Source organism: Podarcis bocagei (assembly GCF_964188305.1).
Source record: "Podarcis bocagei genome assembly, chromosome: 14".
Taxonomy (NCBI): domain Eukaryota; kingdom Metazoa; phylum Chordata; class Lepidosauria; order Squamata; family Lacertidae; genus Podarcis; species Podarcis bocagei.
Genome location: NC_138139.1, coordinates 718780 through 744447, shown reverse-complemented (window position 1 = coordinate 744447; position 25668 = coordinate 718780). Strand labels below are relative to the sequence as shown.

Genomic DNA, 25668 nt, shown 5'->3' with positions numbered 1-25668 from the left:
TGGCTTCAGCAATACCAACGCGAAGCCTCCAAAGCCTGTGCTCCGGAGGCTTCGCATTGCTTTTGCTGAAGCCAGGAGAGTCTGGTCTTTGAGGCTGGCGGGCAGCGGGAAGGCGCATGACGGCTTTGCGCTACTCCCCAACCTGGTTTAAAGGCTGGCGGTGGGGGAAAGCAGTGCTTCCCCCCACCGCCAGCCCCACAGGCTCAGGGGGCAGCGGGAAGGCATGTGACGCCTTCGCGCTGCTCCCGGACCTGGTTTGGAGGCTGGCGGTGGGGGAACGCAGCGCTCGGTCAAAAAGCCCACAAGAGCCGCGCACTCTTTAAAGGGTGTGTGGCTCCTGTGGGCTTTTGCGGGAGATGGGGGAATTCCCCCACTTCCCACAAAAGCAAGCAGAAGCCACACACTCTTTAAAGGCTGTGCGGCTTCTGTGGGCTTTTCTACGAGGTGGGGGATTTCCCCCACCTCTCAGAAAAGCCCGCAGGAGCCGTGCAGCCTTTACAGAGCGCGCCGCTATTGGGGGCTTTTCCCCAAGGAGGGAGAAGGGACTGACTGGCCGAGTCAGTCCCTTCTCCTTCCTGTGGGCTTTTGCGGGAGATGCGGGAATTCCCCCACCTCCTGCAATAGCAGGGAGAAGGTCTGGGAGAAGTGCACGGGCTGCGTGCAGCCTGTCCACTGCTCCCAGAGCTGGGGGGGGGGGCGGAATCATATTTTTTCCCTTGATTTCCCCCTCTGAAAACTAGGTGTGCCCTATGGTCAGGTGCGCCCTATAGAGCGAAAAATACGGTACTTACAAAACGAGAACACAAGAAAAGTTAAGACAGTTCGTAAAGTTCTCGGCTGAATCCGCATCTCAAGAAGACAACAGGAATTCTTCATCACAAAGAACACGCATATGAATGACGACTGCCGACAAGGTGGTGAATCTGGCAGAAGGGCGGGTGGATGCTGCCCGCTTGCCTGCTCCTTTCCTAAGGTTTTTATCCTTAAAACCCCACGTGTAATCAGACCCCCAAGGACCAATCAGAATTTCTAATTATTTACCAATGGTCGCCAAGTTGGATAATAACTCAGCTTGTGACAGCTGAAGCTTGTTTGTACTCAAAACCTTGGGATCAAAGCGTTCCTCCCAAACTTCTCAGAAACACAGCAGATCCTCCTTTCTCCTGTAATGAGGCTTGATAGCCCTTATTCACACAGGGACAGCTCTTAGTAACCAGGTGTTAAATCACCACTAATCAACTGGAAGTTTTCCTTCCTGCAGATGCATGAGATAAGTATTCACACTCCCAGAGCCAGTTAGTCTACAGTTTGAAAGCAACAGACGTATATTTCCCATAAATCATTTGGCCTTTGGTTTTCCCACAGTGCTTTTCTTCAGCTTGACCAAAGTTTGCCTACTGAAAGTTCCTAACTTCACTACACCATATTTTATTATAATTACAATATTCACTTATCACCTGCCCTTCACCCTACTGCCCAGGGTCTGCTGCAGCATTAAAACACAATATTAAAAACAGGAACACCATTTCAGATAAAATCACAGTGGACTTTGCTACCAAACTCTGCCATTTTGTCCTCACCCACAACCACTTCAAATTTGGAGATGACCTGTTCCTCCAGATCAGCAGCACAGCAATGGGCACCCGCATGGCCCCCCAGTATGCCAACATCTTCATGGCAGATTTGGAACAACGCTTCCTAAACTCCTACCCACTCAAACCTCTCTTGTACCTATGATACATTGACAATTTTTTTTATTATCTGGACACATGGTCAGCAGACCCTGGACACCTTCCATAAGACATTCAGTGACCTGGTCTATGCAAGAAATATATTTTCTGGACACTACTATAAAAATACAGGATGGGTGCATAGACACCACCTTATACTGAAAATCAACTGACCGACAAACATGCTACATGCTTCCAGCTACCATCCCAAACATACCAAACAATCAATTGTATATAGCCAGAGGTTCCAACTCTACAGACACGGATTCTCACCTAAGAGATCTACAGCAAACCTTTTTGGAACTAAAATACCCGCCTGATGAAGTCGAACAGGTTTGTTGAACAGATAAAAAAAAGCCAGACTGAAAGCTAGAGAGAACTCGCTGCAAGACAGACCCAAAAGAGAAAATAACAGAACACCACTAGTTATCATATACAGCTCCCAGGTTAAAACAGTTCAACTCATCATCAGAGATTTGCAACCTCTCCTAGACAACAACAGTTCTTTTTCTCAAGCTCTGGGAGGAAAGACCTTTCATTGCCTACAGACAGCCACCCAATCTTAAACAACTCCTCACCCACAATAATACAGCAACCAGGCTTAACATGGACACTGGTACCAGAGCCTGCAATAAACCTAGATGCCAACTTTGCTGCCACATAAACCCAGACAACACCATTACTGGACCCAACAACATCAAACATACCATCTCAGGACTATTTACTTGCTCATCTTCCAACATTGTGTATGCCACCAAATGCCAGCACGCCCTACAGCTCTCTATATTGGACAAACAGGCCAAACCCACGCCAAATCTGACATCAGGAATCACAAGACAGAGAAGCCAGTAGGAGAACACTTCAACCTCCCAGGACATTCAATACAGGAACTCAAAGTAGCTGTCTTATTATAAAATAATTTCAGAAATAGACTTGAAAGAGAAGTTACTAAATTACAACTTATTACTAAACATGGACCATAAAGAAGGCTGATCGCCAAAGAATTGATGCTTTTGAATTATGGTGCTGGAGGAGACTCTTGAGAGTCCCATAGACTGCAAGAAGATCAAACATATCCATTCTTCAGGAAATCAGCCCTGAGTGCTCACTGGAAGGACAGATCATGAACCTGAGGCTCCAAGACTTTGGCCACCTCATGAAAAGAGAAGACTCCCTGGAAAAGACCCTGATGTTGGGAAAGATTGAGGGCACAAGGAGAAGGGGACGACAGAGGACGAGATGGTTGGACGGTGTTCTCGAAGCTACAAACATGAGTCTGACCAAACTGCGGGAGGCAGTGGAAGACAGGAGTGCCTGGCGTGCTCTGGTCCATGGGGTCACGAAGAGTCGGACACGACTAAATGACTAAACAACAACAACTACTAAACATGGGTGACACTGTGGTCTAAACCACAGAGCCTAGGGCTTGCTGATCAGAAGGTCAGCAGTTCGAATCCCCGCTATGGAGTGAGCTCCTGTTGTTCGGTCCCAGCTCCTAGCAGTTCGAAAGCACGTCAAAGTGCAAGTAGATAAATAGGTACTGCTCCGGTGGGAAGGTAAACGGCATTTCCATGCGCTGTCTGGTGACTTCTGTTTCAGTGTATCTCAAGAAGTGTGCATGCACACGAAAGCTTTTACCCAGAACAAACTTAGTTGGTCTCTAAGGTACTGCTGGACAATTTTTTAATTTATTATTATTAAAACAGTTTAAAAGAACAACTTGAAGCCATAAAAGTAAGGCCTGTCCTCAGGTGCCCAAGGCCAGGGTGAGAAGCCAGAATCTGCTGCTGTGAAGGCACCAGACTCACTTCTGTGGGTCCCACAGTTCAGGGGCCACCACAGAGAAGGCCCTTTCCCAGCCCGCTCCCACTCCCTGGAGCCAGTGAGGGTGGGAGAATTCACCACCCCTGGGAGAGCAAGCCTATGTGTTCAGCGGGCTTTTGGGGTATTGCAGGATTCTATTTCAGACCTCTTCTATATCATCTTCTCTTCTCTGCCATTCTTCTCCTAGGACAGGGCTGGGGAACCTCTGGCCTTCCAGATGGTTCTGGCCTCCCATCAGCCCAAGCCAGCATGCTTAGTGGGAAGGGAGGATGGGAATTCTGGTCCAGCAACATCTGAAGCAGTTCCCCACCCATCTGAGGTTGACAGTTTGTAAAGAAGGGCAGGACGTGGGTATTTCCAACCACAATCTCTCTTGGCATCTTGCTAATGTAAACAGTGACAGGCTGTTGATTTAATAGAATTAATAGAGGTAGAGGGTATCCTAGTGGCCATCCGGTCTGGCCCCTTTCTTCAATGCAGGAATCCTGCAACTGCAGCATCCCAGACAGGAGGCCATCCGGCCAAGGAGAGGCTCCCCAACCCTGACTGTTAGGAGCTGGATCGGTCTTACTCCCAGGTAAGGGTTTGGGGTGGGATCATTGCTTTTACAATGGTGCAATTGGGTAAGCTTAAGCTCTGGGTTTGATGGGGTGTATCCAAATACCTTAGATCATGATACCCATTTATGCCAATGGGCCTATTCTAAGTACAACTAGCACTGGATGGAGCCCAATGAACTTAGATGGTGGCTTTTCAACTGTGATCTGTATTATGTCCCAGCCCTGCTGCCTTTGTGGGGGCTTTTCTACCCCTGCTGCCACCTGGGGCAGGGGCCTGCCCCAAAGTCCTATACTCAGGAAAGACCAGGAGGCAGGAAAAGTCATGGTTTCCTGAAGTGAGGCAACATTCTGTTGGCACATGGGAAGCGTCGAGAGTATGCAGAATCTTGCTGAATCTTTTTGTCTAGACACTTATTTTTGACATTTAGCTGCTTATTTTTGGAATAGTTTCATTTTGTTCTCCTTCAGACTGGCAGAGGAAGGATTTGAGGAGCAAATTAAGCTTGTCTACGTAGGGTTTGGGGGCTGGATTAATTTGGAATTGTTCTGATTATCTGCTTTCTGTTCACTGAAAAAACCCCAAGTCCCTGTGAAGACAACAAGAGTTGGAATAAAGACAGGCAAGATTCAATCCAGAGAAGATTTGGCTGAAGAAAGTAGCTGGAGAGGAGAGCCTAATGCCCAAGAATTTTTAACCAGGTCAGGAAGGGTGTTGCCCCAAATGAGACTGAAGGGCAGCCAAGATTGGGCAGAACATCCTCCACGGAAGAAAATAAGGACGTCCTCCTGGCACTCCTGTTCCCACACCAAGGATCACTCTGCAAGCCCCATTCTCTTCACAGTTAAACCTAATGGAAGGCTTGGTGGCTTTGCTGTGCCTCCACAATGGAGGGCAGACAGGCTTCTGAACCCTTCCAGGTGCTGGAAGCCGCAGGAGGGGAGAGTTGCTCTGGTGCGCAGATCCCGCTTGCGGGTTTCCTTTGGAGGCATCTGGCTGGCCCCTGTGAGAACAGGCAAGTGGACCAGGTGGGGCATCCACAAGACTGCATCATAAGATGGCAATCTTTTCTTATTTGTGAGTTAAGTACTTGGGAATAAGTACCATCAAACTCAGAGGATTGTGCTGCACAGTTACCTGGTTTGCAGTCTTCAAAATCTAACTACCTAATACCAATAATTTCGAGACAGAATAAATTCGCTGGTGCAAATGCAGATGCCATGGCAATAGTGGCACAAGTTTTGCAAGCAGATGTGAACGGGTGCATGCAGTGAGAAAGTATAAAACCCAATCAATTATAGATGGGGAGTACGTTGCAAATGACAGCAGGTGGCCTGGTTTCTGCACTCTTCCAATGCTATCCCTTCTTTTTGTGCCCAGAAGATGCCGTTTTATGCCTGAGTAAGTCCGAAGGGTGGCCGCTGTGCAGCAGCGAGAGCAGAATGCAGTCCGCTGTGCCTGCCTCGTGTATTAGGCAGTCCATCTGAATTATTTATTGCCAAAAACTGGGTTATTTCTTCATTTGCATTAGCGTGAGGTGGCAGCTGGATAGTGAGGACTCTTGGCTTCATTCTTTATAGATTCAGAATCTTGCGAACACGAGGAGAGTCCTGCTGAAGTCCGTAGTGGCTAATGGGATTCCTCTTGCTTGCTTGGGGGCTGGCCCAAGACATTTTGTTGCCTGAAGCAAAGGATAAGATGGTGCCTTCCTCTCCTTCTGCATGCATCTTCTTACGAGACCAGCAGTTAAATTTTATTTGTGATTATGGGGCAACATCTTCCACTGTACCTGAGGGTTGCAGACTTGCTTAGGGGCCCCAGAGCAAGCTACTTGAGGAGACCCTGGGAAAATGGAGATGGCTATGGCCCCCAGATTCTCATTCTGTCTAATGGTAGGGCCAGCCTTGTTCTTGGCCTTGTCTTAGACCAATAGTCCTTTTCACTCGGGTGGCATTGATGTTAGCCAGCCTTCCAAGCTTGGTGGTTGAGTCTCCCCCCAGTTATAAGTCATGGTAATCTGAGAAAATAAAGAACCATCTCCCTATCTCATGCTGGAACTGCTTCTTTAATATACCCCAAAAGAGAGCATGAGAGATGTTTCCTGTAAGAGCTTCATCCATTTCCATATATCTGGTGATATTTCTGGGCTGTGTGTGCTTAAAGAAATACTAGAAAATATATTGGCATGCTCACCCCACTTCTCCTAGCTAGCTAGCAGATTAATTAATTAATTAACTGCTTGATTGTAAAAAAACAAAAAAAACAGTTTACAGAAAAGATATGTTTGAGCAGACCACATATAGGATTCCACTGTTAGTAAACTTTAGATCAACCACAGTTTTCTAGTTTAGATGCAACAGGAAACTATAGTTAACTGTAGCTTCCTGGCTTTTTTGCTTGTGTGGGCAAATGCACAAAGCTTGTTCTTCACTATAAAAAAGATTCCTCAAGCTCAATATCATGAGGTGGCTAAATTTTGCACTTTAGTAATTAGGAAGCGTAAATCTCTTCTATTGAATGGCACACTGCGAAGTTCCCTTGTGTAACCTTTTTTCTTTTCTGAGGTTGTTGCTGATTTCTTGTCTGATCTTGTGGTGTTTAGTGTCACTGGCTTTGGCCGCAATAAAACTTGAACTTGAACAAAGCTTGTTTATATCAAAGGTTATTGATAGGACAATCCAAATGTGGCCCCTCTCTGGCTTTCCCAGTCTGTCATGCTTGAGGTCAAACTGCAAACATTTAAGATTGCATCATGCTTAGCTTGGAGAAGAGGGACAGTGATTTTAAGGAAGATATAAGGTATTCAAGAAGTCAAAGCAAGATCAGAACACAGAGCAGTCTTTTTGCAACCTTCTGGTTCCAAAATTAACTTAAACCAACAAGAAACCCTGACCTGTTAAGGCCATGGTAAATATTGTGGTAATCATTACTACCTTGGAATGTGAGACAGTTTATTTGAGATGGTTAGGTAGAACTGAAATGGTTTGCATTAGCGTAAAATAAGAATCAGGACGACTGAGAGCAGGTTTAGGCACCAGTAAAAAATAAAATAAAAAATGGGCCCCTCAGCAAGGGCGGAATGGCTAATTTTTTTTTTTTTACATGGCTATAAAATAAATGTGCAATTTTATTTTTATATTAAGAATAGATATAATATTTGTACTTGTTGAGAATATTAAGATCCTAATGACTAATATCAATAATATCAACACCCCCATGATTGTAGTCAAACAAACCTTATACTTTAAATGTTAAACTTGTACATGTAACACAACACAATGTGCACTATACAAGTTTGTTGCATTTGCACAGTGTTCACATAGAAAAACATACAAATGCAACTGTGCATAGTAAGATGTGTCTGGGCTGTCACACTGTCAAAGTGCAGAATCAGATATCTGTATAGAGTTGAAAATGCTTGGTTCACAGCACAGGTTTACAAGAATGTTACTCAGGATTGTGCATGCATTGGACATTAACTGTATATTCTGTTGAGAATTACATAAAACATGCCAGATAGGCACCAGAAAATTGTACCAGGTCCCCACACCCCGCTCTCATTGGCCCTGATAAAAATGTGCCAGGTATCCACTTGCAATGTTTCTCAACCTTGGGTCCCCAGCTGTTGCTGGGCTACAACTCCCATCATCCCTAGCTAGCAGGACCAGTGGTAGGAGATGATGAGAGTTGCCGTCCAACAACAGTTGGTGACCCAAATTTGAGAAACGCTGATAGAGGGATTAATACCCAGTTTATTCTGCAGCCACTGAGCGTGCTCAGTCCTCATTGGACTGTTTTCAGACTGTGTTCTCATTTCTGCTTCTGTAAACCTCAGGTTTCCCTTGGGCCTGGGTGTTCATCAGTTTTGTTGAATTAATTAAACTAAATAGCTTTAATTGGATTTTGAATAAATGTGCAATTAATTGTTACTGGTCTGAATTTTACTGTGTTAATATCTTCCTTAGTGGGTCATGCAAACTGCTATTCTGAATGATGCTTTTATAGGGTTTTATAGGGGGCACTGGGGATGAACCAAAGGGGTGGGGGGGGGGTCGCCCAAAATGAAGTTGGAACCACTAGTTTAAAACAACTGTTCATTCATAAAATCACATCCAACGCAAACGGTGCCTTTTAAAAGGGGAGACCGAGGATTATGAGTGGGGTACCCTCCATCTAATGGTGTTGCCTTTGCCTGCTGTCTCTCTCTGCCCCGCTCCCCCTGGGCAGGTGCCTTTGCCAAGGTGAAGGAGAGCCAGAGGATGAGCGACGAGGGGAAGATGGACCAGGAGGAGGCAGACGGGATCCGCAAGCGCTGCCGTGTGGTGGGCTTTGCCTTGCAGGCGGAGATGAACCATTTCCACGAGAGGCGCATCTTGGACTTCAAGAGGATGATGCAGTCATACCTCAAGCAACAGATCATCTTCTACCAGAGAGTCAGTCAGCAGCTGGAGAAGACCTTGCGGATGTATGACAGCCTCTAGTACCTCCTGGCTCTCATTTGCCTGGCAGGAGGATGAGCTGGGCTTGCATTTTCCTCTGTGCCTGGACAAGAGTACATCTGGGCATGAGAAGTGTGCCTTCCTACCATACAGCCAGGCTTGTACTTTTAAGGGGGTTTAGGAATGGGAGGGTGAGGTGGAGGCCTCATTGCCAGGTGGACTTGGGTGCCTTCAAGGCCCCTCAGTATGCACACAATCAAAAAGGGAAGCTTGCAGCACCAGCAACCCAACTCCATGTTGTAGCTTCTCTCTTCGTCCGAACTGAACGGAGAGGCAAAACGGCATTCCAGCGAACACACCATCCTGTCGTCCTCTGCTCAGGGTTTGCTGGCTTCCCAGTCTGCATTGTTTACAGAGGAAGTGAGAAAATATGTTTTGTAGACGAATTGGAAACAGAACTTTTGTCATCTTGGAGTTTATTATTTGTTTTCTGCTGCTTCTCAGGCTTGATCTTCTAGAGTTTTCTCATCCTAATTGTGCCCAGTTCCCCACTGAATTGGTGAATGAGATCAGGGTTGTTTGCTGCTTATCACAACAGTACTTTCTAGATAGGTTGTGGTGAGCTTAAATAAGTGTTTTTTTTAAAGGCAGAGGGATTGGAATATAAATTTTGGTGCAACAGAATGGATCTTTTTGGGAAATCACACAAACACACAAGGTATCAGCACCTTTGTATTTTTTTCCAAACTGTCCACAGAGATAACTACAGGATTATTATTTTTTGTATTCTAAAATCAAAACAATACTTGGGAACCACAATTTTTATGTTCTGCTTGGTTTGTTACTTAAAGTGTATTTTGGGGCAAAATTCAAAGGGTCCGTTGTATCGTCATTAATTAGTTTTTTAAAATGGGTGCAGGAGCTTTTGTTTATGGTGAACTGGGGCAAAGGATGGTCTGGAAAAGGTTCAGACATGTTGACATGCTGCGTTGCCTTGGCAGAGGGAGGCTGCACAGGGGGGAATCCCATTTGACTCTTTGTACTCAGGCTAGTGATATGAAAGGGTGGGTGGCCCCTATTTCTATCCTGCTCTTCCCCCTCACTTCCCAGGAGCTGCCAGCCTGTGGCTGGAAATGCAACCAGCACAAGCCCTGGCTGAGGAGCCTTTGCTCATAGCCTGGGGACGAGACTCGCTCTTGACATCTTGAAGATCATAATGCACTCCCTGAACTCGGGATGTTGAGCCCATTCTGGACAAGCTCCCGAGGGCCACATTTCAGGGGTGGGCGGAGCCAAAGGCCACAGTGGGCAGAGGAAACATGAGGCTGGTTTCTACACACTCCTCTTTTATCCTCCACCCAAAGAAGTAAGAGGCAACATGGGAGTTCCAGGATGCAATACATGCAGGAAGGCGGGGGGGGGGGCTAAGAGAAGGGGGCGGGGCTGGGGAGAATCCCATGTGTCAGATAAGTTCCCCACCCACATCAACGCATGCACATTGATGCACAGGGATTACATGACCCTTTGATTCCCTTCCAACTCTGTATAATTCTATGATTTTGTGAACTTTTTCAGGGTTCCTGAGAGCATGAAATGAGGTGGAGACACACAGTCTGATCTGAGCTTCAGCCGAACACCATGCATGCCTCTCCCTGCCCCCATGTCATCAATGCACATTCTACAGCTTCTAAGAGGCACTTGGACATACAGAAATGACTTGTAATGAGAAAGGCTTTTGGTCCCTGTGGCCCAGTATTGTGGACTCTGATTGGTAGGGTCTCCATAAGGGCAGTAGCTCCATGGTGGAGTGTCTGCCTTGCCTGTCCAAGGTGCCAGGTTCAATCTCCAGCATCTCCAGGTTGGACCAAGGATGCCTCCTGTCAGAAACCCTGGAGAGCTGCTGCCAATCAGTGTTGACAATATTGAGCTAGATAGACCAATGGCCTGACTTGGTATAAGGCCATTTCGTATATTCTCATTAAAGAGTGGTCATTTCCAGCTGTCCCACTTGAGAGCCATCTAACTTGGAGAGCCTTTGGCCTTGATAGTGCCTGGGGCTGATGGATTTGAGAGTCACAGGTTCGCTATCCAGATGTGCTTGGACTCAAATCCATCAGTCCCGGCCAGCATGACCAGGGATGACAGGAGTTGTAATTCAGCAGTTACTGGAAGGCTACAGATTAGCCACCCCTGTTCTAACTGCAAATGATTGAACCTGGGGCTCTGCATGCAGAGCATGTGCTTTATTGCCAGGTGAGATGGTACTCCTGTAACCACCTTTTGCATTTCCTGTGGCTCACCAAGCATAGTCATGCATATTCAAGTGTGTGTTTTCTCACCCTTGCAGAAGCTGTTGCAGCATCTGAATCCTCCCCAAATGTGGATTCTGAGCAGGTGTGGTCAGTAAGAAAGTGGGAGGGGCAGAGAGGGGTGGGGGGAAAGAGGACATATTTGCAAATATTTTGGAAAGGGGAAACAGAGGCAGATAGGTATGTCTGTGTCAAACTTGATTAGCAAGCCTGGACTTGACATGAAGAGATTTCAGAACGGAAAGGATTTGGCAGCAGTGATGGGAGGCCTCCGGCCAGATAGGGGTGCCCTGCAGTCACACCCAGCCGATGAACCAGAGATTCACCTTCCTCGCTGCAGTGGATTGGGAAGCAGGTCCTTGCTGCAGGAACAATGATGTCGAAGTTAAGGAGTGTCCCTGTTTTCATTTGCAAAAAGTTGAAAGTCCGAGTCACATGGGCAGGTGGGGTGGGAGTGGGCGAATGCAGGAAAGGGAGCAACGACAGGAGCAAAGAGCTACGGGTGGAGCATGACCTCTTGTTATTCAAAGCTACTTCACAATTGTGCCTACAAGACAGGATTCTGAGAAGAGGGGTGGATGTCCATGTCCGTAGGTATAAATTGCTTCCAGGCAGGCGCCTTTCCTTGGCTGATTGGGAGGATGTCAAAGTTAGTGGAGTTAGTTACTGTCAACACTTGCTGGCTGATAGATTGGCCTGGTGCGTGGGCTTTGTTTTCTCAGGGAAATATTGAGAATAAATTACAGCATAGAAAGGAAACCAGGCCTGGCTTGGACTTACTCCAGAGTTTCTCGCGGTACCAGAATGTTGTTTTAAGCCTTGAGTCAGTAACTCTTGCTGCTGAAAAATGCAGAGAAGCAACAAGTAATTTGCTTACCGATGTTCTTATGTCAGCATTGTGATTTCCATGTCATTTTCATAAACCAGGCAGACCCAATGTGCACCAGTTCTGCAACATGAATTTCCTGTCCCAGTCAAAATACCACACAGCCCTGGCACAGTGCTTATGCCTAGACCTCTGACGCATGAGGCCTCTGGAACAACAAGCTTCCTTCTACTTGTGCTCCTGTTTCAGATATTTAGCCCGTTACGAAAGAAGAGTTTCAAACTTCTGTAATCATGAGAACTAGACACTTAAGCCAGCAAACAAGCCTCAGATCGTCTCGCACACTTTGATTGCACACTTTGGATTCTAAGACAGTGATGGGCAGCCTCTGGCAGAGGCAGATTTAGGTTCAGTTGCACTGGGCACAGAATCTCATGGGGCCACAATTATGATGTAGAATGGAAGACTAGAGGCCAGGGTGCCAAATTTTGGCATCACACACACGGCACCTCTGGAATTTGAGACCCCGAGGTGTGCCACTGCCCATGGCTCTTTGGATGTTGCTGCAATGCAACACCCATCATCCCTCACAAATGTTCCTGGGTTGCTCTGCTACTTTTGCCTGGCATGTGGCCCCTGGAAAGTTGTCCAGAAGGCAGTGTGACCCTCAATCTGAACCCCCACCCCATCCCTGGTATAGGATGATGTTGGTCTCCAGGATCCTCAAGTCTGAGCCAGCATGGGCAATGGTCAGGAATGATGGGAGTCCAACAACACGATGGGTATACAGGGTATTCTGTGTTTTTGTTTCAGAAGTGTGTTTCCAGGGGGGATGGATTTCTCAGTGGATTTTTGCTAGCAGCAGCAGGGCAGGACCCTGGCAACATCCCCTTCACCTGCTGCGTAACTAAGTAGCTATGAGGAACTTGACAGCTCCACCTCATATTTTAACCCTGCCAGCTGGAAGGTGGGCAGCCATCTCTGATTATGATGTTCCCTTCCCTGTCCTCCATATCATCAGACCCAGTTTCTGACACGATGGCTGGGATTTTGAGCTGGGATTCACTAAGCTTCATTCACAGAGGTGGAACTTGCGGCCCTCTGGTGTTGTTGAGCTACAACTTCCAACAGCCCCAGCAAGTGTGACCAGTGGCCGGGGCCAATGGGAGCAACATCCAGCAACATCGGGGGGGGGGCATGCAAGTTGCCCCATATATTTCAGCTCTGCTAACCCTGGAAAGAGAGAGAGAGATGCAGAGCACTGAAGCATCACCTACCCCTGACTACAACACGACAACCACTGCTGCGATTTCACCAAGCAACACCTGCTCCAGGTTGGGGTTTGCAGAGGACAAGCTTTGATGGAGTCCAGGGTAGTTTGCAGGAGAACAGGACCATGGTTAGCTCCCTGCAGAGGTGGCGTCTAAGAGCAGAAGAGCAGGTGTTGCTCTGGCAATAGACTACAGGCAACTTCCCACTTACGTGGGGGTTACGTTTCTGGCCCCCTGTGCAAAAGTGAAAGCATGTAAAGTGGGGAGCATTCTCTAAACATTCTTTAAAAGTCCTCTGCTACTCTTGTTTCAATCCATATCAAAAAATACTATATCCAAAAATATCCACAACTCAGATTGAAGCTACAGGGCTGGCCAGAGGCCGGAGGATGTGAGGGACAGTGGCTGCTTCACTAGAGGTGCCAACTTGTGAGGGTAATTGGGGGGGGGGGCAATCTCTAGAATCCCAATCATGGAAACTTAGCAACTTCATTTAAGGAAAGATTAGAAAAATTCATGGAGGTGCTATTATAGGCACCTTCAAATATCTGAACATATGGATGATGGAGCATGCTTGTTTTCTGCTGCTCCGAAGAGTAGGATGGCTTCCTGACCAAACATCAGGAAGAACTCTCCTTCACTAGAGGTTTTTAAGGAGAGGTTGGATGGTCATCTGCCAGGAATTCTTTAGCTGAGATTCTTGCACTACAGGGGATTGGACTAGATGAGCCTTGGAAGTCCCTTCCAACTCCAAAGTCTGTGATTTGTTCTCCATCCTCCTTCTGTGATGTGTTTTTTTCTTGTGTGTGTGTTTTTAAAATTAAGCCTGAGGGTAAGGACCATTAATAATAAAGCAACGTGTAAGTTGCTGTGGGAGCATTTTGGGGCTTAAGAGTGGGATTAATAGTTGATACAATTAATACAGAGTACAAATAAGTAAATAATAAGGCTATCAGTGGCCTTATTATTTAGTCATTGTGGCTAAATGCTACCTCCAGATTTAAATAACATAAGCACCTAGTAATGTAAGAGGAGCATCCTGTTCCCACAGTGGCCAACCAGATAGAATTGGAAGGGAAGCCGAGAGTCATTTTGTTCAACCCCAACTCAGAAATCTCCATGAATTTGTCTAATCCTCTACTGCATTTTGTGGGAGTGAGTTCCATAGTTTAACTCTGCACTGTGCACAGAAAAAAATCTTTTATCTGTCCTGAATCTTCCAGCACTCAGAGGGAGCAGGCTCTGGATACCAGTCTGTGGGGACCTCAGGTGGAGAGGGCCGTTGCCCTGACAGGCTTCCCAGAGGCATCAGGTTAGGAAGTGGGAATGTGTTGGATTTGCTTACAGACTCCATGCTGTTGTTGTGCAAGAGGGCTTAACAACTTGTTTGTGCCACATGTTGGAACCAGACGTTCCGAGTCTGCCTGTCCTCCAGCTCCCTCCCTTCAGATCACATTCTTCCTTTCTGACCGAGTCTCAGGGAATCAAACACCCTTTCCCTCCCCTCTTGCTTGCAAGGAGAGGCAAGCAGGAGGAAGCCTATTTTCCTGCTGCTGCTGCTGCTGCTGCTGCTGCTAGTGAAAGAAAGTGAAGCAATAAGAGATGCAGCTCTGGAGACCTTCTCTTAAGAACCAAAGCAGAGCATCTGCTGGATCCGGCCAGAGGGGTCCAACTGGTCCAGCCTCCTGTTCTCACAGTGGCCAACCGGATGCCCCCAAGGGAACCTGCAAGCGGGATTTGAGCCCAAGAGCAGCCCCCTCTCCCCTCCTGTGGTCTCCCTGTTGCTCCAGCTTCAAGACGTAGCGCAGACGCCGACTCACAGAGAGACTCACTGACTGGCCAATGAACTCAAGAGCCCAGACTGCTGAGCTGATATCCCTTAATCATCTATAGAGGGCACTGGGCTGTTGCCATAGCAACTGGCTTAGTTAACATTGCACCTGCTGGCTTATCTGAGACTGGGGTGATTCGTGTCCATGAAAAAATAGCCCTATCCTCTATGTCCAGCTGCTCCTACATCTCTCTGAGATGTCTGGGATTGAATTTGTGGCCTTTGCACAAAGCAGATGCTCTGCCACTGGGCCATGGGCCTCCCCCGAAGTCTTCCTGGGAAAGGGTCACCAGTGTCCCTGCAGTTTGCGATGGTCTTCCAGTGTCATGCAGGTCACAAAGAGATGTTTCCTATTGGCATTTTTTTTTTTTAAAAAAAAGACCCATGAACAATGGGGTTCCACCAGCTGCTCTGCTGCCTGACCGTATTCCTCCTGGTCTCTTCCTTATCAGGTCTGCTTCCCTCCACTTTATCTGTGATGGCCTGGGAATCCGATTCAGAGGCTGAACCGGAAGAATCCCAGCCTGCACAGGAGTCCCCGCCTCCAGGGCCGGCTGAGCTGGGGCAGGGCCTTGATCCTGAAGCGCCTGCACCTGTGCCGGATCCTCAGGAGCAGGCACCAGGTGAATCAACTCTGGCTCCGGAGGCGATTGAGGACGCATTGCCTACAGGTGCGCCTCTCCCAGCCCTGTCAGGGGAAAGTGAGTCTTCCCCTGGGTCCAGTAAGCCACCGGCCTCTCCTGAGCTGCAGAGGCTCAGGGCAGAGAGGCGGAGGGATCTGGTTTCTCCCAGGAGGAGTGCTCGCCTTAAGGCCAGGAGAGGCGGGTCACCTGGGGGCCGGGACCGCCCCTGGCCTCAGAGATGATAAAGGCCAGTCAGCCCGGTCCCAGGTTGCGGAAGCAACGTCGTTGAAGAGCTGTTTCGGCCAGCACCCAGTCCTGTTCCCCCAGAGTGCCTGTCCTTGCCCGGCTCCTCGCTGTGGACCCCGCTTCGCCCGTGGAGGACTGTCTGCCGACCCTCGACTCAGGTCCTGGACCTCGCCCCATGGTAACCTCCCCCCTGGACCAGCACATTATCATCAATCTTGCTTTTCTACTGCCGGAGGCTGTCGCTTTGCTGCAAGACAAGTCCCAAGCAGAGCTGGGCTTTTCCATGGAGGTTCCTGTGGAGTCATCGAGTGGGGAATGTGGAGCCCTCTGGACATTGTTGGACTACAACAAGGGAGGAGGGAGAAATTAAATCACATTCACTTTTGAAAGTGAACCTGCCAAAATTGTGTTTTCCAAAACACAACCACCCTGAGAAAGTTTCCAAATTTTGCAGTGCAGTTTTCCAGCCAAGTTCTGTTGGGCATGTTCCCATTTCAGGTCCTGAAACTGAGTGGATTGGGTAGTTGGGTCTTACTTAACACTGGCAGTGAGACAGGATCCTTCATCCACCTGAGGGCAGAAGGCAGTTAATCTGGTCCTGGTAGGTATTGGGTCGGTTGGAGGGGTTTCATGTCTGTTAGATGTTCTTGGACCCAGTTAGCACCAGCCCCAGCCAATGGCAGAACCAGCCCAAGACATTTTGGCACCTGAGGCGAACCACAAAATGCCCCCCCCCCGGGAAGAAGGAGTGAGGGCAGATCAGAAACAAGGGGAAAGTACAGTGGTGCCCCTCAAGACGAAATTAATTCGTTCCGCAAGTTTTGTCGTCTAGCGAATTTTTCGTCTTGCGAATCACGAAATCCCATAGGAATGCATTGAAAATCAATTAATGCGTTCCTATGGTCAAAAAAAGGCCAAACAAAGCCAAATTTGGTACAACAACAGTTTATTAACTGCTCTTTAAAGTCACACATACTGTAAAGAGCAGTTCAAAAATTGAAGGGAAAATAAATTAACTTTATAAACAAAACATGTCTTTGTTTTTAGACAAAGGAAACAAAGTCGCGAGACGTTTTCGTCTTGCGAAGCAAGCCCATAGGGAAATTCGTCTTGCGAGGCAAATCGAAAACGGAAAAACCTTTCGTCTAGCGAGTTTTTTGTCTTGAGAGGCATTCGTCTTGCGAGGTACCACTGTAAACCTCTGCATCAGGATCTGCTACCCAGGTGGATCCTGTCACCTGAGGATGCACCACAGCTTGCCTCATGGGTGGCTGGTCCTAGCCAGTGGGCAGGAATGATGGGAGTTGGACTGTTAGTTCCCTCACTTTCTCATTTTGCAATCTTAAATTCAGTTCTCCACATATTTGCAGCAATGTGCAATTTTAAAAAAATACCCCTTGTGAGTGAGACATGGTCTGAATAATAATAATAATAATAATATAATAATTTATTATTTATACCCCGCCCATCTGGCTGGGCCTCCCCAGCCACTCTGGGTGGCTTCCATAAAAACCAAAAATACAGTAAAATGTCACACGTTAAAAACTTCCCTGAACAGGGCTGCCTTAAGATGTCTCCTGAATGTCAGGTAGTTGTTTATCGCTTTGACATCTGCTGGAAGGGCGTTCCCCAGGGCGGGCGCCACTACCGAGAAGGCCCTCTGCCTGGTTCCCTGTAGCTTTGCTTCTCGCAGTGAGGGAACCGCCAGAAGGCCCTCGGCGCTGGACCTCAGCGTCCGGGCAGACTGATGGGGGTGGAGACGCTCCTTCAGGTATACTGGACCGAGGCCGTTTAGGGCTTTAAAGGTCAGCACCAACACTTTGAATTGTGCTCGGAAACGTACTGGGAGCCAATGCAGGTCTTTCAAGACCGGTGTTATATGGTCTCGGCGGCCGCTCCCAGTCACCAGTCTAGCTGCCGCATTCTGGATTAGTTGTAGTTTCCGCGTCACCTTCAAAGGTAGCCCCACGTAGAGCGCATTGCAGTAGTCCAAGCGGGAGATAACCAGAGCATGCACCACTCTGGCGAGACAGTCCGCAGGCAGATAGGGTCTCAGCCTACGTACCAGATGGAGCTGGTAAACAGCTGCCCTGGACACAGATTTGACCTGTGCCTCCATGGACAGCTGTGAGTCCAAAATGACTCCCAGGCTGCGCACCTGGTCCTTCAGGGGCACAGTTACCCCATTCAGGACCAGGGAATCCTCCACACCTGCCCGCCTCCTGTCCCCCCAAAACAGTACTTCTGTCTTGTCAGGATTCAACCTCAATCTGTTAGCCGCCATCCATCCTCCAACCGCCTCCAGACACTCACACAGGACCTTCACCGCCTTCACTGGTTCTGATTTAAAAGAGAGGTAGAGCTGGGTGTCATCCGCATACTGATGAACACCCAGCCCAAACCTCCTGATGATCTCTCCCAGCGGCTTCATATAGATGTTAAAAAGCATGGGGGAGAGGACAGAACCCTGAGGCACCCCACAAGTGAGGGCCCAAGGGTCTGAACAGTCATCCCCCACCACCACTTTCTGAACACGGCCCAGGAGGAAGGAGCGGAACCACTGTATAACAGTGCCCCCAGCTCCCAGCCCCTCAAGACGGTCCAGAAGGATGTTATGGTCAATGGTGTCAAACGCCGCTGAGAGATCCAGCAGAACTAGGAAACAGCTCTCACCTTTGTCCCTAGCCCGCCGGAGATCATCAACCAGTGTGACCAAGGCAGTTTCAGTCCCATGATGAGGCCTGAATCCCGACTGGAAGGGATCCAAATGGTCCGCTTCTTCCAGGCGTGCCTGGAGTTGTTCGGCAACCGCTCGCTCAATCACCTTGCCCAGGAATGGAAGATTTGAGACTGGGCGATAGTTGGCCATCGTGGCCGCATCTAAAGATGGTTTTTTAAGAAGCGGTTTAATAACCGCCTCTTTCAGCGGGTCTGGGAAGGCTCCCTCACGGAGGGAAGCATTCACCACCCCACGAAGCCCATCGCCCAGTCCTTCCCGGCTAGCTTTTATAAGCCAGGATGGGCAAGGATCCAGGAGACAGGTGGTTGGTTTCACTCGTCCAAGCAGCCTGTCCACATCCTCGGAGGTAACAGATTGGAATTGATCCCACTCAACTTGACTAGACAGAACTCTAGCACTCTCCCGCCCTGGGCCTGCTCCCACGGTGGAGTCTACTTCTTCCCGAATCTGGGCGATTTTATCTGCAAAAAACTTTGCAAAATCATTGCAGGAGAACATGTGGCCCGTACTGGGCCCCGATGTTGCAGGTGCACGAGTGTAGCCATATGTCTGTGGAGCTGTATGTGGGTTTCCTCTTATGTAGGATGGCTGCCCAGAAATGGCATTTTAAGAGGGAATTCCTGGCAAGGTTTGACTTCGGGGTGTGGGTGGGTGTTTTTGTTTTGGTCTCTGTAATGGGGAGGAAAAGGGAACTACCTTCTTGAACCTGAGAGCAGAAGAATAGCCTGCTAGATCCAGCCAAAGGGGGGGCCCATCTCGTCCAGTCTCCTCTTTTCTCAGTGGCCAAGCAGATGCTTGTGGGAAACCTGCAAGCAAGAGCAGGTCTCCTCTCCTCCTGGGGTTTCCAGCAGCTAGTATTGTGCAGGTATGAAATATAAATTCTTCACAAACTGATATTGTGTCAGCCTGTGGTAGAAAAATAGCCTATCTGTTCCCTCACCTTCCTGTTTTTTGTTTTGTTTTTTACATTTCAACCCTGAACCCACTTCACTCCCCCCTCTCAGCCTGGCAGGGCTTTCAAGGAGTGGCTGGCACAGCAATGAGATTGCTCAGGTGGCTCCTGATGCCATCATGCGGCTGGAGTAAAACCTGCCTCTGAGGACTCCATGCTTTCCCTGCCAGCTACAACAGTTGCCAGCCGCTGCCGCCATATTCCATGCCTTAACACTGGAGGAAAGGCTCTTCCATGCTGCCAAAATCCAGCTGAAAACCAGCTCAGGCCCAAGATCCCAAATGGAATGCCACCCAGACATCGCCAGGAATGGGACACCTGCTGCCAACAGACACTCTATTTTTTGTAAGGGGAGGGGAGGGGGTAAGAAACGCAGAGCACTGAGCAAGCCTGCTTCCATTTAACATTCCTCCCTGTTCTTTGTGGCCTGGCTTTGAAGTATGTGTTTGATCCCCCCCCCCGTAAGTTCATGCTGTGCTGCAATGACTAAGCAATGCAGGAAAGGAAGGTAGGTAGGTAGGTAGGTAGGAAGGAAGGAAGGAAGGAAGGAAGGAAGGAAGGAAGGTGGTTGCATCTTACGGCATTTTTCAGCAATTGTGCTTTATGGAAAAATGGGTTATACCTACATGGCTGGGTTCAAGAGCTTTGCAGTCCTTGGATTCCACACTGCATTTGGGAAGGAGTTAGTTATTTCTTGCATCATGATCTCCAGGTCCCAGAAGTGAGCTAAACTGAAAGGCAAACTAAAGGCTATTTTTGTTTGCACCACTCTAATTTTTAACCCTGGAGCTTTCTCCCCCCCCCCCCCCGCCTTCCTTCTCCGGTAACAGACTTAATGGGTCTGTTAATAATTCAATAAAGCTGACATAGCAGGAGAGAGCTGAAAAGTCCCCATGGCTTTGTGGGAATGTTCAGGGAGGCAAGAGAGGATATATTGTTTAATGATATCCTTCCTAACTTGTGTTAGCTAGTTCTATATCTTAGCAGAGTTTAAACATTCCCCCTTTTTAAATTTGCACAGCAGTTAGCTTGTTGCAGGCTCGTCTGAGCCTCTCTAAATAAGATTCCTTGTAAGATCCCTTCTTGTCCCTCTTAAAAAGAATAGACACGGCAATCTTATTAAAGTCAATATAAAAGTAGTTTACTCACATTCATTCAGTTCACAGTTGGATCCCAGAAGGCAGACTTAGGTTACAAAACTATATACACATGTGGAACTAACCCATAAGGGAGTTAATTCCTAAGTGACTGCAAACAGGCAGTCACTTCTGCTCACATATAGAGAGAAACAAAACTGAGAAGAAGAGAGCAAGAGAAGAACGTGTGCTCCTTCTTGCCCAGATTAGGCCACACCTACTCTCTGGTCACATGCAGAGGAAGTTTGTCCCAGCTCAGGAGAAAACAAGAAGTTTTCTCCTGGCTGGTACAAAGCATCTCCTAGCATGTCCATTCTAGGAATGTTGTACTTGACTGCTATGTGTTTCATATCCCACAGGCTTGCGAAGAGACCCTCTACAGAGCCTGAAGAGGATGTCAATGAGCCCAAAGTCCAGAAATAAAGTTTTTAAAAACTGTAAAAAAGAAAAGATTTCAAGGGCTCCAAAATGGGAGTTCTCGCTGCTGCTCCGCTACCCCCCACAACAACAGCTGTTGGGTGGGAAGCTGTATCACAAGGGGCTCCCCACTTATGTGCATTTCGCTTATGCTTGCGGGGCCCCAGAACGCAACCCCCACATAAGTGGGGAGTCAACTGTATTTCAATAACTGTTGAACCTGCTCTATCGAAGGATTATTGCTTCCTTGAACAAACAAGGGTTTTTAAAAGTGACTCCTTGGGTCAGCGTATAAGGGGCAATATAACAAATAAAGAAAAATATCTTCCACCTGCAATTGTGCACATATGCATAATCTATCTGCATTTGGTATCCTGTTTGGCATTGCTTGACATCACAACTCAATAAAGGCAGATCTTATTGCTACTGACATTTTAATTGCAAACATTAATATTGTTCAGCTTGAAACAACTGAATGCATAAAGCTGACTCTTTTTGGAAGGAAACATTGTCTGAACCCATTAGCTATTATTCAAAATTTTACTTGCAGAATTTTCTTCAAAACAGAACAAAAACATCAAATATGCATCCACATAATTCCATAATACATGTGCTTATCTTAGAAATAACTTTAAAAAGGACTGTGATCAAAATTCGGTCTCTCTCCGATTCCAGCCTCCATTGCAGCCTAAGGCTGTGTGATCCTGAAGAGCTTCATTATATCTCTGCTTCCACAGAGCCTGGGAAAAAAGACTCCAGCTACGACCCTTCCAAGATGGTGATTTGCAATTCAGCAACCTCTCATTCGATCTAAAGTTAAACACCTCATCAGAGAACAATAACAGTTAGTGATGAACCCATCAAGCAGCTCAGCAAGCTCTTTTGCTCTTCTTTAGCTTTAACAGAGTCTTCTAGTTAAATACACACAGGCATTCTCCATTTCAGTGTGAATTAAACAATTATACTTAACCATTGAGACAAGTAGCTGACTCTGTTTTCAGTACAGTGGTACCTCGGGTTAAGTACTTAATTCGTTCCGGAGGTCTGTTCTTAACCTGAAACTGTTCTTAACCTGAAGCACCACTTTAGCTAATGGGGCTTCCTGCTGCCACTGCGCAATTTCTGTTCTCATCCTGAAGCAAAGTTCTTAACCCGAGGTACTGTTTCTGGGTTAGTGGAGTCTGCAACCTGAACCATATGTAACCTGACGCGTATGTAACCTGAGGTACCACAGTAAAGGGAAATGCAGGACACATTTAGATGATTTAATCACTTGTAAGTCCAGATCAAGGGAGTTGTAGTCCCACCCGCTTTCTCACCCTTGAGATGCAGCCATCATCTCCACAGACCAAAAGGTTTGAAGCTTTGTGTATTCTAATGGTTTCCTTTTTGAGGAGGTGGGGGAATGTTGCCTCAAATGCATCTTACAGCTCTGCATCCAGCCTTGCTTGTGGGTTTCCTATTGGCGCATCTGGCTGTCCACTGTGAGCCAGATGAGCCCTTGAGCAGATCCTGAAGATCTCTTTTTAGGTTTTTAAGTCCATATATCAAGTCAGCTGGTTTATAGAACTGTAGTCTCACCCCTTGACCCCATCAAGCCCTATTTATCTCTTCTAGACAAGGGATCTGTAAACGGTGTTTCCGTGCACTTCCCCGTGCTAGTAGTGGTTTAGTCATTCTGGCCACATGACCTGGAAAGCTGTCTGTGGACAAACGATGGCTCCCTCGGCCTGAAAGCAAGATGAACTCCATACCCCATAGTCACCTTTGACTGGACTTAACCGTTCAGGGGTCCTTTACATTTACCTTTACCTGTGACAAAAGTGCAAAACATGTTCCTCAGAGACAGGCTAAGACATTGCTGTATTTTAGATGGCTATTGTTATTTTTATTGTGATTGTGATTGATTGATTGATTGATTGATTGATTAAATTTATTAGTCACTTTTTGCCACTGGAACTCAAAATGACTTACAATATTTTAAGAAAGAAAACAAACACATACATTAAGACTAGCCAACAACAGCAACAACCACTAAATTAAAACACCCCCCCATGCAAAAATGCCACCAATAGTTAAAAGCCAAAAGGCTTGATTAAAATGGAATCCTTTTGCCTGGTGCCTAGAGATATGTAAGGATGGTGCCAAGTGAGATTGCTCAGGGAGAGCGTTCCACAAGTGGGAAGCCACCCACTCTTCTTGTGTTGCTACCATCCAGACCTCCCAAGGAGGGGACACACAAAGAAGGTGCTCAGATAATGATGGCAGCTCCAGGTTGTTACATATGGGGAGAGGCGGTCCTTGAGCTATGGGGGTCTTGAGCTGCATAAGATTTTATAGGTCAAAACCAGCACTCTGAATTGGGTCCAGAACCTAACTGGTAGCCAGTGCAGTGATGTAACCTGCTCTGGGACCTTAGCGTCCAGAGTCTTGGGTCTTTTAAAATTATTATTTTGTAAATAAGTGGGAATTCAAGTGAGCGTCCATAGAAAGCTGTCTAACCAAGACAGACCATTGGTCCATCAAACTCCTTCTTGCCTGCAATGACTGGTCGGGCCTCTCCAGGGTTTCCTACTGGAATCACAGAGACCTTGGAGATCATCCAGTGTAACCCTCTTCTCACTGCAGGATCTGCAATACAGGATGCAACTACAGCATCCCTGACAGGTGGCTGTCCAGCCCCTGCTTAAATAGGTCTAACAATGGAAATCCCAACACCTCTTGAGGCATTTGCTGTGTTTTTTAATAGCTCCCACCATTTGGAAGCTCCTCTGAATACTGAGCTGAAATCTCCACCTCTGAAATTCCCATCAATTGGCTCTTTCCTTCACCTCTGGAGCAACAGGGAAGAAGCCTGCTCCATCATTTGCAGGGAAAACCTTCCACATGTTCCCACCGTCTTTACCCACTGATGCTGGAAATCGACTCTCACTGTCTGCATGCAAAGTATTGCATTGAGCTGCAGGACAGGTAGAAAATCCAACAGGGAAGTGGATCCAAATCCAGCACATGCTCTTGCCCTGTAGAACCCAGACTACGTTTGCCCCAATACTTTAGACCTATTTCAACCTCTATTGCATTTTGTTCTAACTATAGAGTATTAAAAGAACTGGCAGATGTGATCTCAGAACCACTGGCAGTCATCTTTGAGAATTCCTGGAGAACAGGCGAAGTCCCGGCAGACTGGAGGAGGGCAAATGTTGTCCCTATTTTCAAAAAGGGGAAAAGAGAGGACCCAAATAATTACCGCCCAGTCAGTCTGACATCAATAGCAGGGAAGATTCTGGAGCAGATCATTAAGCAAACAGTCTGTGAGCACCTAGAAAGGAATGCTGTGATCACCAATAGTCAGCATGGATTTCTGAAAAATAAGTCATGTCAGACTAACCTGATCTCGTTTTTTGACAGAATTACAAGCCTGGTAGATGAAGGGAACGCAGTGGATGTAGCCTACCTTGATTTCAGCAAGGCATTTGACAAGGTGCCCCATGATATTCTTGTAAAGAAGCTGGTAAAATGCGGTCTTGACTCTGCTACCACTCAGTGGATTTGTAACTGGCTGACTGACCGAACCCAAAGGGTGCTCATCAATGGTTCCTCTTCATCCTGGAGAAGAGTGACTAGTGGGGTGCCACAGGGTTCTGTCTTGGGCCCGGTCTTATTCAACATCTTTATCAACGACTTGGATGATGGACTCAAGGGCATCCTGATCAAATTTGCAGATGACACCAAACTGGGAGGGGTGGCTTACATCCCAGAGGACAGGATCACACTTCAAAACGACCTTGACAAATTAGAGAACTGGGCAAAAACAAACAAGATGAATTTTAACAGGGAGAAATGTAAAGTATTGCACTTGGGCAAAAAAAATGAGAGGCACAAATACAAGATGGGTGACACCTGGCTTGAGAGCAGTACATGTGAAAAGGATCTAGGAGTCTTGGTTGACCACAAACTTGACATGAGCCAACAGTGTGACGCGGCAGCTAAAAAAGCCAATGCAATTCTGGGCCTCATCAATAGGAGTATAGCATCTAGATCAAGGGAAGTAATAGTGCCACTGTATTCTGCTCTGGTCAGACCTCACCTGGAGTACTGTGTCCAGTTCTGGGCACCACAATTCAAGAAGGACACAGACAAACTGGAACGTGTCCAGAGGAGGGCAACCAAAATGGTCAAAGGCCTGGAAACGATGCCTTATGAGGAACGGCTAAGGGAGCTGGGCATGTTTAGCCTGGAGAAGAGGAGGTTAAGGGGTGATATGATAGCCATGTTCAAATATATAAAAGGATGTCACATAGAGGAGGGAGAAAGGTTGTTTTCTGCTGCTCCAGAGAAGCGGACACGGAGCAATGGATCCAAACTACAAGAAAGAAGATTCCACCTAAACATTAGGAAGAACTTCCTGACAGTAAGAGCTGTTCGACAGTGGGATTTGCTGCCAAGGAGTGTGGTGGAGTCTCCAACTTTGGAGGTCTTTAAGCAGAGGCTTGACAACCATATGTCAGGAGTGCTCTGATGGTGTTTCCTGCTTGGCAGGGGGTTGGACTCGATGGCCCTTGTGGTCTCTTCCAACTCTATGATTCTATGATTCTATAGGGAAAATGTGCAAGAAATTGTGTGTGCTCCCAGGAGTCCAAGGAGGAAGCCAGCAAAACTCTGGGGAAATGGCACCTAGACAAAAACCAGGGGCACCAGGGGACAAAAATCAGTCTGCTCTCTTCCCATGCCTTTATCAGCAGAAATCAGCTGGTGGAATTTTCCAC

At 47.3% G+C, this 25668-nt stretch overlaps 1 protein-coding gene across 3 annotated transcripts in view; it reads left to right on the top strand.

Annotated features, from left to right (window-relative positions):
- Positions 1-16417, top strand: part of SNX33 (sorting nexin 33) — a 48499-nt gene extending 32082 nt beyond the window's left edge. The window contains exons 2-3 of one of the 3 annotated variants that reach the window (XM_081170607.1): positions 4035-4131; positions 8340-9425. In XM_081170607.1, coding sequence (XP_081026733.1) covers positions 4035-4131; positions 8340-8583 — 341 coding nt within the window. In that variant the 3' untranslated portion in view covers positions 8584-9425. Of the gene's footprint in view, positions 1-4034; positions 4132-8339; positions 9426-15240 lie in introns of those variants that run through there. The other 2 variants (XM_081170606.1, XM_081170608.1) reach the window with 2 other exon arrangements.
- Positions 16418-25668: the final 9251 nt, after the last annotated feature.